We start from the raw sequence: 16,090 nt of genomic DNA, 5'->3' as shown, positions 1-16,090 counted from the left end.
ACCTTGCCCTGCTCAATCAGCTTCAACTTCTCGAATATCCGCAACCAATTTCTTCAATGTCAATCTCCAGGTAATTCTCCAGTGGGGCAAAGACAACTTAGTTGATTTCAATCCTTCTAAAACTCAGTCTTGTCTTATATCTCGCAAAAAGGATTCTTCTGCTCCTATGCTTATCTTTGGTGACCCTCCGATTTCTAGGCAAAATGATATATCTCTTTTGGGGATTACCCTAACTTCTAATCTTTCTTGGCACAAGCACATTACAAATATTGCTTCCTCTGCATCTAAAAAACTTGATTTTCTCTTTCGCTATCAGTGTTACTTTTCTTCCAAACAGCTGTTCACTCTGTACAAATTGCAAAAACTGCCCTACCTTGGAATATTGTTCCCACATCTGGGGCAGTGCCCCCAAAACCTCTCTCAGGCTTCTAGATTACATTCAGAATAGGGCAGTTAGGTTAATTAATGACTCATCTCTAACTGAGTCTCTCCACTCGCTGTCTCTTGGATGTACTGTTTCTGATGCATGCCTTTTCTACAGATACTTCTATGGGCACTGTTCTTCTGAATTGGCTTCCATAATTTCCGCTCTCTCTCTTTCAAAACAGTCCGAACATGTGCTACCACTAGCCAACATCCATTTACTGTCCAACTTCAAACTCACAGAACCAACTTTTCATCTTCCTCATTTATTCATTCACCTGCCGTTTTCTGGAACAACTTTTTCATACGTATTTCCTGAAAATTACAGTCTACAGAAGTTCAAGTCTAATGTCAATAAATATCTTCTTTCATCTTCTCAACCTCCAACCCAAGCATGGTACTAAGTACTATAGGTTCTTATACCTCTTCGTGTTTGGGGTTTTCATAGAAAAAAAATATCCTTTTATACCCCAATAATCTTGTTATTCTCTGTAGCCTTTCCAACAGATCTATTTCTTTCCTAAAATGAGGTTTCCAAACCTGTATGTAGTATTCTAGATGTGGCTTAATCATTGCGTTATACAATGGAATCACCACTGTTTCTGATAACTAAGTTCAAATGTTTTCATCGAACAAAGATCCCATCTTGTTTATTTTTCATATTTCATATTTTTCATATTTCTGGTTTATTTTTCATATTTCCTCTTCATATTTAAAGAATAAAACTTTGTTCTTATTCTTGACTTTAAACTCAGATTCATTGCAGTGTATCATAAAAAGTACAACAACAAAAAATATCATTTTTAAGAAATAAACAATCTTTGAATATTTACTTATTTCCTTCCTGATCAATTAAAAAACGATAAAGTGCAGTTCTGAAATAATCAACTAATTAAAAAACTTTAATGTTCATGTTATTCTAATGAATACCAGATATCACAGATCAAGCTAGTCTTTGTCTCATTCGTTCAAACAAGATTCATTCCATAAAATAATTCTGTAAATGGTTTAGCATCTGTACTAAGAATCCATCATACTGTACCTTTGTCAAAAGGTGTGCCAATCCCCGAAAGGTTCAGACCATGGAAATTGAAAAACAGAGATCTGCCAGTTCAACATCACAGTGTAGACATCTCTGTAAAATACTAGTTGCCAACCTGACTTTCTTAGTTGCCACGGCAGCCACTTTTATCGAGTGCTGATGCAATTAAATAATTTATGCTCCAATATTATGCTCACTCTTTATTTTTTATTCTGCCCATTCAAGAGAAAAAATGCACAATGATTTGAAGTGGTCATGCAACTTTTGATAAACCAAAGCTAACTAAACTTATTTCTCACAATTTAATTCTTTCGTGCAAAGGTGAAAATAAATTTTAAATTTTAGCACTCAGAAAAACATATAATGATTTTAAGTTCATAACATGAAACAGAAAATAGCTATAATCAGCTTACCTTGACTTCTATGATAACCGCCAAATATTTGATTTATAACAGTAGTCTCCTTGATAGCTGCATCTAACTTTCTAACAATAATTTATATATTAGTATAAAATACATCCAAAAAATTCTATAACATTAATTACAGTAATATTAATTTTAAGTTTAATTACAACTGAAACAAAAGTCACTGATGTAGCTAAATATGACTAGTCAGTATTTAAATTAGAATATATTTCAATAATCTGTTTTCAAAATGCTAAAAATTATTAACAGAATCCTCCTTTTTAATCAAAAATTTCAATAGCAATGTACACAAAATATACTGTCGGTGCTAGAACTTTTGAGAAAAAATATTTCTTGTCTCTTAAAGTTCTGGCACTGACTGTATAGCATAGAATAAATATACTTATGGACTAATGGCATTTATTTCCTTAAAAACAACCTTTCCTTGTGTTGCTGTACGGTTTCTAGGATTGGTGGAGGTTCATCTTGTCACCATCATAAGTTATGGCCACTCAAATGATCAAAATATCCATATAGCATTGACCTTTCAGTGCTATATGGATGTTTTAATCAGTTTCAGTTGTGGGAACTGAAGGCCAGCAGGAACGATGCGGTGAATAACAAGCAGGTGGTAACCTGAATTGCTTTTGTGCCACAACCTGCTGGATGAATGTGGCTGCACGCAGCGATGATTATTAGGAGGAGGAGCATTTCTGGTGCCCACTACTTTAGGATAGTAATGAAAGATGTTTATGCATGGATATAACCAAGTGCTTTTATATAATAAATTGTGATTTATTATTAATTGTGATAGATGATTCCAACTTCAAACTATCCAGTCATGTCAATTGCCATAATTGTATTTATTGCTATATTGAGAATCCCCATATTAAAATAAAGATGCAACTGAGCCTGCTAAGTATGAATCTGGGTTGGTATTTTGAGTGTTAGTGTACCGGGGTATTATTACTTTTTTTTGAAAGGAACAATAACAAACCTACCTGGTGTGAGAATGCATCATGAAACTTTTGATTAACTGTTATTTTCATGATGGTGTTCCACCTCATTTTGTAATTGTCAGTGCCTGTATATTGCAACTGATAGTAGTGATCTGGAGACATGAGTCTATTGAAATTTACTGCGGTCATCTGACTTTATCCCTACTAGACTTTTTCTAATGGGGGTATTATTAAGGATTCAGTTTACACAAAAAAAAAAAAAAATAATAAATAAATAACAACAGGACCTAAGCTTTTTATTCCAAGAAATTGATAAGGAACTTTGCAAAATAGTTTGTGCAAGAGTTCCACAGCATTCCTATGTACTTTTTACAATTTTGTCTCTGATGGAATGCCATTAGCCATTAAATCAAAGAAATAATCATGTGTAGCCTAAAATTCTGCATTATTGCAAATCTGTACCTACATAGCTATTATCTCGTAACTACAACTGACCTTAACAGAGGAATATCCAACCTATGACCAGCATGCACTTCACACTGTGTGGCCATGTGGGCAGTATTCATGTCATGATATAGTTTCACATTGACTTTTAAATATATCTGTTTTTAACAATATTTGATTTTCTATATTGCTTTCTTATGTTTATTAATCTTTCTCAGAATTTAGTAGTATTATTATAAGCATATAATAATAACAGTGCAATGATAATTATTAATATTATAGTAAGTATTGGTAGATTTCAGAATTATGTACTTATTTAATTATCTGTTTCAGAATTTTATCTGTTTTCGCCCCTTGCCACCCCTGCCTTAATATAAACACACTACATAACTTTATGCACTTTATTATTTTATTTCATTACATTTTATATAATTCACAGAATCCAAAATAGAAGCCACTTCTGCCCCTTCAGCTCTATGTTCATTTTCATACAAGTATTGCATTGTGCAACAACATGTAATGCTCACCGTTCTTCTACATAATGAGAAAAGCTTCTTCATTTCATTATTTCTCTGCTTGGAAATAGTAAATGTTTCACTTTTTTGTTTGTATATATATCATTTTGGAATAATCTTCAAATATGATTCTCTGTTGGGTCAACCATAATTAATTCTTCAAATAGGCCTCTCGGGTTGGAAAAGTTCTGACTCGCTGCAATGCAACACACAAACCATCTATGACTGAAACTTTATTAAATAATAATAAAATAAGACGGAATAAAATTTGTTGTAAAAATAAAAAACACTGACTCTCAAGTAAAAAGCAATAAAATTATAGATAAAATTAAAATATGCAAAATTAAAAGCGATAAAAACAACTGTAGCTTTCAAAGGCAACAGCCTCCTTTGTTAACAGTAAAACTTAACTGCCATACCACATCCTTAAATAATATCAGCAGGATCATGGCTCGCAGCATGTGTTACCATAGGAGCATGGCTTGAGAGCTTGTGGATTTGTTCTTTGGAACATAATACCATCAACAGAGATAGGGGAGTCGATATTCATCCCCTCTTTGAAACCGTAATTCTTGGACGGGATAAACGGTTTCATCTGGCATGCTCTCGAGCCATTTTTGGTCCCCATGCACATGTGGAGGATAATGACCATGCTTCTATGGTAACACGTGCTGCAAGCCATGATCTTGATGATGTTATTTAAGGATGTATCATGACAGTTAAGTTTTACTGTGAACAACGGAGGCAGTCGCCTTTGAAAGCTACAGTTGTTTTTATCACTTTTAATTTTGTATATTTTAATTTCATATACAGTTGTGCCCCCATATCCGCTGATTCAGTTACCCATGGTTAACCACGGAAAAAAAAAAAAAAAGAAAAAACTTAACAAGTACTAATCGTGTGTCCAATATGATGCTTCCCTTTATTTTTTACAATGTTGTGTATGGCTTGGTCATCAACATTATAATGGTTCTTTAGAGATTTAACAGATGCACCATTTTCAAACTTTTGAATAATTTCAAGTTTTTGTTTAAGTTGAAAGCACAACTCTTGCGTTTGCCCATCATTTTCATGATTTCTTAACAAAAAAAAAAAAAAAAAAAATCTGTCATCCCTGACCCACAAATAACGAAACAAAATTTGTCCTTTTCAGTGCGATGGAACACAACAATCGACGCGACACACTAAATCAAACTAAACATTTGATCTTTTTCTTTTTTTTTTTTTTGTTTTGAGGGGTAGGTGTGAAGACAGCGGGGATTGCAAGATAATAGGTACACTAATCTCCCAATGATGACTTATAACATCGGTTCTTGTTGCTTATTTATGACTTGCAAAATATCTGTTTATACCTATTCTAGTTATTACTTGAATTTTATGATTTCTGGTTGATTTTTTTTTTTTTTTTTAAATTTGGAGTCTTGAAGTGTCCCGGTTAATCCAATCTCGTTAATTCGAGAGTCTGCTGTACTTTTAGTAATGTCTTACTGCTGTACACACAGTAACACATTACCAACATATTTAATGTTGGTAATGTCTTACTGTGTGTTTAATTTATCAATTAAACTTTATTATATTATTATTATTAGCCATATAGTACAAGGAAGCCTGAGGCTTATGCTGCACCAGCCAAAAAAAAAATTCCCGAGTCACAAGCAGAAAGGAATCACCAAGAAAGAGAACGATAATGATATCCAGCTCAGGACCCTGGATTTGCCAAGCCCATACTCACCAGATGTGAGCCCCTGGGGTTATCTATGTATGTTCAAGAAAATCATGTTATATCTGCAATTTCAGCAATCCACAGTAGGTCTTGGAATGTATCCCCTGCGGATACGGGGGTCTTACTGTATTTTAATTTTGTATATTTTAATTTCATATATCATTTTACTGCTTTTAACTTTACAGTCAGTGTGTTTTATTTTTATAACAGATTTTATCCTGTCTTATTTTATTATTATTTTAATAAAGTTTCAGGTGTATTACATTGCATTTATTATGAGTCAACCATAATTAGTATGCAAACAATAATATTATAACTATGTAGTATTCACTTGGCTTAACCACGAAATCTAAATTAAAAATTTAACCTTTAAAGTATGTATTATTGCCTACATAATGATTATTATAGGAACAGGGAACCTTGCATATTGCAATCTTTTCTTTTGGTCTTGATGGGTTGACCCTTAAAAAGCATTGAGATTACACAGTATACAGCAATATGTCTTATACATTAATAAGACATATTGGAGCAGAATGGTATTAAGGGTAAGTTGCTACAATGGATAAAAGGATGGTTAAGTGCTAGAAGACAGAGGGTGGTAATCAATGGGTGCTGCTCTTCTTGGACTAATGTTATTAGTGGAGTCCCACAGGGTTCAGTGTTAGGTCCACTGTTGTTTTGTATATTTATCAATGATATTGATGAAGGTATATCAGGCTTAATGTCGAAGTTTGCAGATGATACAAAGGTTGGCAGGGTTGTTAATGACAGTAATGGCAGTGTGCTACTGCAACAGGATCTAGATAATTTGGGCATATGGGCTAAGAAGTGGCAACTGAAGTTTAACCTTGACAAATGCAAAGTACTACATATGGGTAGAAGTAACCCCAGAGAAACGTACCAACTGTGTGGTACTACACTTAAGGTGGTAGAAAATGAAAAAGACCTGGGAGTAATTGTGCAGGCAGGTATGAAGTTTTCTGAGTAATGCAGACAGGCTGCCAGGGCAGGTCATGGGGTTTTGTCAATGATATATAGGAATTTTGCTAGCAGGGAAAAGGAGGTGATTATCCCTCTGTATAAGGCAGTGGTCAGGCCACACCTTGAGTACTGCATACAGGTCTGGAGGCCTCATTTTAGAAAGGATGTAGATTTACTTGAGCGTGTACAGAGAAGGGCAACAAGATTGGTGAGGGGAATGAAGGGATCCTCTTACCAAGAGAGGCTTAAGTTCTGCAAATTGCAGTGGCTGGAGACTAGGCACCTGCGCGGTAATCTGATTGAGGTATATAAGGCCTCGAATGGGTTGAGCACGCTGAATTCTGATGGGATCCTTCCACTTGTTCAGATTACGAACCTAAGGGGGCATAAATTCAAATTAAGAAAAGACAGATGTAGAATAGATGTGCGGAAATTTGCCTTTAGCCAGCAGGTGGTTAATTGCTGGAACAAACTTCCATCTGACGTTGTGGAAGTTGATAGGTTGAATAAATTTAAGGAGGAACTGGACAGGCATTTGGAGGGAATGGTGTGATTTTTTTTTTTTTGGCTGATGCTGCATAAGCTCATACATTTGCTTTCTTGCATCACATGCCTCTACTACTACTACTACTATATAGATATTACACAATTTAAACATTAATACTGTTATATGTATATATTTTAAGTTTAATTATAATTATTTGTGTACTTTGTAGCTTCACTTGGATATATCATTTTCATACAGATGTTCTCTTCCAACCTCTATAGAGATAACAAATATATAAGTGTGTGTGTGTGTGGGTACAGTACTGGATCCCTTAGATCCTGTGAGGCTTTGTGGTTTTTGGGAATTTCTTATCAAAAGAAATTTTGATAAGAAATTCCTTATCAAAATTTCTTTTGGTAAAAGGTCCTTATCAAAATAAATTACAACACATGCAAAATAAATAATTAAAGATCTTATATTAAAATTTGCTTATGCAGAATTTGAATATCGGGAGTACAATGTATACTGAAAGAACAGACAGGAGAGGAGGGGGGGTTATGCTTTAGTTAAGAAGCACAAATCTAAAGCAGTGCATCCAGTTAACATGGGTGACTAGTGTAGTGTTGAGTCAATTTTGTGTGACATAAGCATTGGGAAAGCAAAATTTGGGAAAATTGGGAAAGCAAAATGAGAGGAGTGTGTTATAGACCGAATGACTTTAATGAATACAACAACCAAATGTACAGAGAAATAGAGTGAGCCAGTAAATCAGAATGTCTTATAATGGGGAATTTAACTTTTCAGATATTGACTGGAACTTGTAGATTAGTTGCTCAAACAATATCAAGATTTTTGTGGATTTATTGGATGACTGATTTCTACATCAGCATGTTAGAGAGGCAACAAGAGAGAGAAATATTCTTGATCTTGATTTGGAATTTACTTAAAGATGTAATTACCATCAAGGGTAAATGGAGGATTTTTGATTTTCTAAAGGTGGCAACAGTGGTGTCAGACAGTTTTTAAATTCTATATAGTGGGACCAACTGATGGTGCTATTAACAGCAAATTCTAAATGGGAAGCATTCAAGGAATTAATTATAAAAGTTATTAAGCTTTTCATATCAACTAAGAAAAACTCTTCAAGGTATAGGCCTAAATGGCAGGGAAGAAAAGTGCATGAAATGCATATAAATTATATTGGGTGAAGAAGCTTATGGTAGATACAAAGGGTACTAGGAAAGTTTTGCAATATGATGCAACAATGAATCACAGGAAGCTGCTTGTTGTTGCATGTTGAGACATGTTCATACGTGCATAGTAGCCGCCGCGCCAAGTCGATGGGCTCAGTTATTCATTAGTAGTGAGAGTGTAAAGTGCTTGCGATGGCATCGTGGTCACGAAATGAGATAAGGACAGTTTTGCGGTATAATTTCGTGCGTGGTTTAACCATAGACCAGTGCTTAGAAGAAATGACTCTTGCACTAGATGGTGATTGTCCACATCGTACAATGATATTCAGGTGGTATAGAGAATTCCAAAGGGGAAATTTCACTCTGGAGGATTCTGAGAGGCCGGGAAGGCCACGAACATCAGTTACGGAGGAAAACATTACTGCTGTGAGGAAAATGCTTGACAAAAACAGAAGAGTGACCTACCAACAGATAGAGGATACTTTGGGCCTAAATGCACCAGCAATTCCTTCGATTCTGCAAGATCATTTGCACATGAAGAAACTTTGTTCTCTCTGGGTGCCGCATCAACTGACTGAAGAGCAGATGACACGACGTGTGACTTGGTGCCGGGAGATGTTAAAAAAGTTTGATAAGGGACAATCTCGGTATGTGAACAACATCGTGACAGGTGACGAGACTTGGCTGTACTATTACGATCTGCCGACCAAGGCTCAAAACAAAGTTTGGATCTTTGATGATGACGACACACCCGTAATTGTCAGAAAATCCCGATCTGTAAAGAAGAAAATGATAGCTGTATTTTTCAAATCGAGTGGAATTGTGGAACGTGTCGTTTGGACACGCAGAAGACAGTCACAGCTAAGTGGTATACTGAATAATGCCTGCCTAAAGTCATTGGATCTATGAAGAACCTGCGGCCAAAGTCAAGAATGGACACCTGGTACCTCCATCACGATAATGCTCCAGCTCACCGCGCCAAAGCCTGCACCGAATATTTGACCACGACAGGACTGAAACTTCTCGAGCACCCTCCCTACAGTCCAGACCTTGCTCCCTGCGATTTTGCACTGTTCCCGCATGTGAAAATGAAGCTAAAAGGGAGGCGGTTTTCCAGTGATGAGGACCTTCTACGGGCTTGGGACAACGAGTGTGCTTTACTCCCTAGCGAAACTTGGCAGAACTGGTTTAAAGATTGGTTTCGGAGGATGGAGAGGTGTATTGAATGTAGAGGAAATTACTTTGAAAAAATTAAATAAACAAAGCTGTATTGCAAAACTTTCCTAGTACCCTTTGTATAGGTTAGTCTGTAATCAACTCACAAATGAGGTCAGACAAGAAAAGGCAGATTAATCTTTGGCAAAGAATGCAAAAAAAAAAAAAAAAACCAGCAGCAAAAATTTATATAAACACTAGAAGGAAGGGGATGAATCAAATTGGTACCTCAATATTTATGATTTGACTTGATGATCCTGTTCAGGTTGCTGACAAACTGAATGAGTATATTGCATCTTATATTGGATAAAGGGGTGGTTGAGGGGGAGAAGACAGAGAGTGGTAATCAATGGACACTGCTCATCGTGGACTAATGTTATTAGTGGAGTCCCTCAGGGCTCAGTGTTGGGTCCATTATTGTTTTTTGTATTTTTAAATGATATTGATGATGGTATATCAAGCTTAATGTCCAAGTTTGCAGACGATACAAAGGTTGGCAGGGTTGTCAAGAACACTACTGACACTATGCTGCTGCAACAGGATCTGGAAAGGTTGAGCAGATGGGCTGAGAGGTGGCAAATGAAGTTTAACATTGACAAATGCAAAGTACTACACATGAGAAACAGCAGCCCCAGAGCATCGTATCAACTCTGTGGTACTACACTGACAGTGGTAGAGAATGAAAGGGACTTGGGGGTTGTTGTGCAGGCAGATATGAAGTGCAGACGGGCTGCAAGAGTAGCTCATGGAGTATTGTCAATGATATACAGGAATTTTTCCAGCAGGGATAAGGAGGTCATTATTCCCTTGTATACGGCAATGGTCAGGCCACACCTAGAGTACTGTATACAGGTCTGGAGGCCTCATTTCAAGAAGGATGTAGAGCTGCTGGAACGAGTACAGAGAAAGGCAACAAGATTAGTGAATGGAACAAAGGGGTGCTCTTACGAAGAAAGGCTTAAGTTTTGCAAATTACAGTGTCTGGAGACTAGGCACTAGCGAGGTGATCTGATAGAGGTGTATAAAGCCTTGAATGGTTTGAGCATGCTCAATGCTGATGGGAGTCTTCCTCTAGCTCAGAATAATCACCTAAGAGGGCATAAATTCAAATTGAGGAAAGACAGATGTAGGATAGACGTGCGGAAATTTGCCTTTAGCCAGCGGGTGGTTGGTTGGTGGAACAGACTTCCATCCCTTGTCGTGGAGGTTGATAGCCTAAATAAGTTTAAGGCTCAGCTGGACAGGTATTTTGAACGAACAGAGGGGTGAAGTGGAAGTGGGTTTTTTTTTTTTCTTTTGGCTGATGCTGCATAAGCTTGCTTTCTTGCATCAAATTCCTCTACTAATGCTAATGCTAATCTACATTCACATATAAGGAAATCATTAGGGAAGGGATTGCCAAATCTTTATCAAGCTCTAACAGGGAGCTAAATGATTTTGTAATAACTTAGAGAAAAGTGGAAGAGAAATTGTTGAAGTTAAACACAAGAAAAGTACCTGGGGTGGATGGGATCGATGCAGTTATATTAAGGGAGGCAAAAAAGGAAGTAAGCAAATCCTTATCCATAATTAAGAGAGCATCCTTGGATTCAGGGGAGGTCCCAATGGACTGGAGATGTGCAAATGTATTCCCAATTCACAAAAGAGGGGATCAACGGGTGACACGAGTAATTACAGACCTGTTAGTTTTAAATCTGTTCCAAGGAAAATAACATCACTGGTAAAAGAAGTAATGCAGGATCATTTAAACAAGGCTGCAATTGTACTTCAGACACAGCATGGGTTTGTTAAGAGGAAATCTTGTCTGACCAATTTGTTTGGATACTATGACGTGGTCACAAAGGAATTGGATGCAAGAAATAATTTTGATATCATATACTTGGAATTCAGGAAAGCTTTTGTTACTGTTGCTCGTAATAGACTGCTGTACAAATTGGAGCAGTGTGGCATTAAGAACAAGTTACTGCTATGGATAAAGGGATGGTTGAGTGGAAGAAGACAGAGTTGTTATCAATGGATGCTACTCTTCATGGACTAATGTTATCAGTGGAGTTCCCCAGGGTTCGGTGCCAGGCCCACTGTTGTTTATCATATTTATTAATGATATTGATGAAGGTATATCAGGTTTAATGATATTGATGAAGGTATATCAGGTTTAATGATATTGATGAAGGTATATCAGACGATACGAAGTTGGCAGGATTGTTAATGACAGTATGCTGCTGCAAGAGGATCTAGAAAAGTTGGGCAGATGGGCTGAGAGGTGGCAACTGAAGTTTAACATTGACAAATGCAAAGTGCTGTACATAGGTAGCAGTAATCTGGGATTAATGTACCAACTGTGTGGTACTACACTCAGGGTAACGGAAAATGAAAAAGACCTGGGGGTAATTGTGCAGTCATATATGAAGTTCTCTGACAGTGCTGGTAGGCTGCCAGGAACAGCACATAGGGTTTTATCAATGATATACAGGAAGTTTGCTAGCAGGGATAACAAGGTGATTATTCCATTGTCCCAATGGTCAGGCCACATCTTGAGTACTGCATATAGGTCTGGAAGCCTCATTTTAGGAAGGATGTAGAGCTGCTGGAGCAGGCAGAGAAGGGAAATGAGATTAGTGAAGGGAACAAAGGGCTGCTGTCCCCCCCCCCAGAAAGGCTTCAGATCTGCAAACTGAGTGGGAGACTAGGCACTATGCGCCTGGAGAATAAGCTCCTGCAAGGTGATCTGATTGACATGTTTAGGGCATTGGATTGTGGAAGCATGATTGCCAAACAGATGTGTGGAAAATTGCCTTTAGCCAGCAGTTGGTTGATTGGTAGAACAAACTTCCGAACAAACGAAAATAAATTAAAGGAAAAACTGGACAAATTTTTGAAGTGAATGGATGGGTGAAATAAGAAGTGTTTTTTTTTGGCCGATGCTGTATAAGCTTTCTTTCTGGCATCATTTTCTACCACATGTTGGTAAATACAAATTTTATTACCAGTATAATCAAATTTTATCTCAACTGACCAAACAGCAGTATATAAAAATAAAAATACTTTATTTCCAAAAATAAAATCCTAGAAATTAAGTACTGTAATGATAAATGTTTAAAAAATATAATATATATTATTAATATATAGTAGGGGCTACGCCTAGGGCTCACAATACTGGCCAAAATCTTAATACCGGTATTTCGGTATTTTTAATTTAAGAAACCGGTATTCCAAAAAAAAATAATTTTTCGCAATAAATTTTGATGACAATTAGGTGCAATAAAGTAAGGAAAAAACAAGTAATTACTTGACTTCACATTTTAAATCAAACTTTTATTACAATCATAAATATTCTAGCAAAAAATTAAGTTATTCTAAAAACAAAAAAGCATCCACATTACCTGTCCGAATTAAGTGAGCTCTTAAGAAACTCAATAGTGTGTTATTGTTTAACCTGGATCTAATTTTGGTACATATTTAATTAGCGGCAGAAAACGTCCTTTTGGATTCTGTGCTGGTTGGTACTTTGTACTGATATAGTCGTAGGAGTTGCAGTTTATCCCCTCCCCCCTTCTTATTCCCTCATCTTCAAAAAATCTTATTTCCTTTTTATCAAAAATAAAAAAATATTTCCTTTTTGACTTTTTAAGGCACTATATCCGTATTAATGAAAGAAACGGACTAATGGTTAAGCTTGGTGAGGACACCAAATCTAAGTTGTGTTGGGGGGGGGATTTATTTATTAATTTTTATTTCCCTGTACCTTAGTATTGCCATCAGTGGCCATTGTTATGATTTTTGTACAGCAGCTCCTCTCAAGCACTACGCCCCACAAGCTACCTCACTGCATTAAAAAATGAGAATTTACAGGAGCTGAGGGATATCCCCCCCAACATGAGTTTATATATTATGTATAATATATATATTATATGTGAGCTATCAGTTTCTCAAGAGCAATCACACAAATATAAAACAAAAGCCATTTATCATACAAATCTACTTATAATTGCTTGCACCTTCATGATGGTGGGACTGTTAGTACTCCTGGGTATAACCTCCATGCACAAGTACATGGTGGATGACCACCCAGGTGTGAACCAACATAAGCAGGTGTGGTGCCCACACCACATGGAGGAATGCTGCCCCTCTATGTTACTAGGCAGTACTAGGTGGTAGATGACTCTCATCAACCGGTGAAATACCACCACTTTGCTTATTGGATGCTTGAAGTGGTGGAACCCATGTTTAGTCTCTAGAGCTAAGTTCCAGTCAACCCTTCCCTATCTCTTCCATCATGCAGTATGATTGATGACTTTTAAGGTTATGATGAACGTCGTGGCGAGATCCAATATTCCTTACATTTCGAGGGCACAGCTCTAAAACGGTGTTCGCAGGCTGGCCGCTAGTTAGTACACCGAACCGAACCTATTGGTAACACTCTAGGAGGCTTCCGGATCAGCTAGTGTATAATCTTGCAACCTCTACTCTGCCAGATAGTGACTGGAGGGAGTCCAAGTAGTGTGTATGCGGGGAGCATTGTCGAGGACACGTTATGTCAAGGATCTGGGTATATTCTTACCACGTGTACGCCATATCCAAAAATTTCATTACTTCATACAGCATGTCCCACCCACTTTTTCTTACTATTGAATACACCATGAATTGTCAAAATAATAGAGCAAGCTTATTTGCAAAAAGATCTAAACCTCCCAAGCACTTCCTAATTCATTTCACAAATATACGTGGTCTCAATTCTAATCTCAACGATGTCCATTTCCACTTGCAGTCTGCCAAACCCCATGTACTTTTTCTGACAGAATCTCAGTTATTGGTTTATTCAACCACTGCTCATCTCAGATGCCCAAATTATTCGCTGTATGATTCCTTTCGCCTCAAAGGTGGTACTTGTGCATATGTCCGTTCTGATATTCCCTGTCAGAGACTTGGCAATTTGGAATCTCCTCTCTCCTCTCTTTGATCTTCTCTGGCTTAAAATCTCTATACCTCATTGTGTCAAATTCATCTGTTGTCTCTACCGTTCTCCCAACTCCACTAATCACTTGGAGCTCTTTGACTTCCTCTCTTTGCAACTTGACTTTCTCCAGTCCAACTTTCCTAACAGTGAGGTAATTTTCCTTGGTGATTTTAATGTTCACAACTCCAGATGGCTTCCGTTTTCTAGTCACACCGACCCAGCAGGTCGAGATGCTGAGGCTTTTGCAATTACTAATGACCTAGCACAGATTGTTCATTTACCTACAAGAATTCCGGACAATCCTAATCATACAGCCAATACCCTTGATCTTTTTCTCACAAACAACCCTTCTAAGTACACAGTTGAAGTGAGAGGTCCTTTAGGCACTTCAGATCACAACTTGGTGATTGTCTCTTCTCCAATGGAACCTTTATCTCATGGCTATTCCCAACCTCGTGTTGTTTGGCATTACAAGAATGCAAAATGGGATGACCTGCGAGACTTCTTTTCTTCTTTTCCTTGGTCGGATTACTGTTTCAAAACTTCTGATGTCAACGTTTGTTCAGATCGTGTCAGTGAAATTATTCTTGCAGCAATGGAATCCTTTATCCCACACTCCACTTTAAAATCTCGTGCTTCATCTAAACCTTGGTTTTCCAATAAATGTGCTAAGGCTGTTCAAGAGAAGAATGTTGCATATCGTAATTGGCTTGTTTCTAATTCTTCAGTTTCATTTTCTGCCTACACCAAAGCTCGCAACAATTGTAAAGCAGTTATTAATCAGTCCAAACTAGAGTTTGAACAGGCTAAGAGTAGAAAACTTGCTTCTTGCCCTAATGGTAGCCGAGCATTCTTGTCTCTTGCCAAAGCTATTGGCCCCAACTTTTGCCCATCTCTGCTCCCACCTCTGTCCAAACCAGATGGTTCTGTTGTCAATTCAGCCAAGGATAAAGCTGACCTGCTAGCATCCCATTTTTCTTCCAGCTCATGTATTAATGATCTTGGTAAAACACCTTCCACCATTCCCAACACACTCCATTCAATGCCTCCTGTGGTCTTCCGTCAAAAGGATATCTGAAGGATTTTGATGAATCTCGATGCAAAGAAAGCTCCAGTTCCTGATGGTATTTCTCCACTTGTTCTCAAAATCTGTGCTCCTGAACGTATTCCTATTCTTTGCCGCCTTTTTTCACTTTCTTATTCCAAAGGTGTTTTTCCTTCTGCTTGGAAATTTGCTCATATCCAGCGAGTTCCTAAAAAGGGTGACAAATCCCTCCCATCCAATTATCATCCCATTGCAATTACTTGTACTCTTTCTAAAGTAATGGAGAAATCAATTAACCGCCAACTCTTAAACTACCTAGAAACCTTCCATCTGATCAACGATCGCCAGTATGGATTCCGTCAGTGTCGATCCACTGGTGATATTCTGGCTTATGTTACCCATTCATGGACTAATTCAATGGAAAGGTTCAGTGAAACACAGGTAGTTGCTCTTGACATCTCAAAGGCTTTTGATCGTGTTTGGCATAAAGGTCTTCTAAACAAGCTTCCATCTTATGGTTTGCCAACTGTTTTTAGTAATTGGTTATCCAGTTTTCTCTCTAATCGCTCATTGAGGGTGATGGTAGATGGCTCTCTGTCTTCTAACTTCTCCACTAATGCCGGTGTCCTCCAAGGTTCAGTTCTTTCCCCCACTCTTTTTCCTCTTGTATATTAATGACCTTCTTCCATTAACTGGAAATCC

The 16,090-nt window shown here is 37.3% G+C and overlaps 1 protein-coding gene across 1 annotated transcript in view; it reads right to left on the bottom strand.

Moving 5' to 3' along the window:
• Window positions 1-16,090, bottom strand: part of LOC150076379 (ubiquitin carboxyl-terminal hydrolase 36-like) — a 334,558-nt gene that overhangs the window by 170,712 nt on the left and 147,756 nt on the right. The window contains exon 7 of the mRNA XM_090387341.1: window positions 1,879-1,949. Coding sequence (XP_090243467.1) covers window positions 1,879-1,949 — 71 coding nt within the window. The remainder of the gene's footprint in view (window positions 1-1,878; window positions 1,950-16,090) is intronic.

This window comes from Mastigoproctus giganteus, chromosome 13 (assembly GCF_048544385.1).
Source record: "Mastigoproctus giganteus isolate SK-2022 chromosome 13, ASM4854438v1, whole genome shotgun sequence".
In the NCBI taxonomy this organism is placed as follows: domain Eukaryota; kingdom Metazoa; phylum Arthropoda; class Arachnida; order Uropygi; family Thelyphonidae; genus Mastigoproctus; species Mastigoproctus giganteus.
This window is presented reverse-complemented; position numbering and strand designations above follow the sequence as displayed.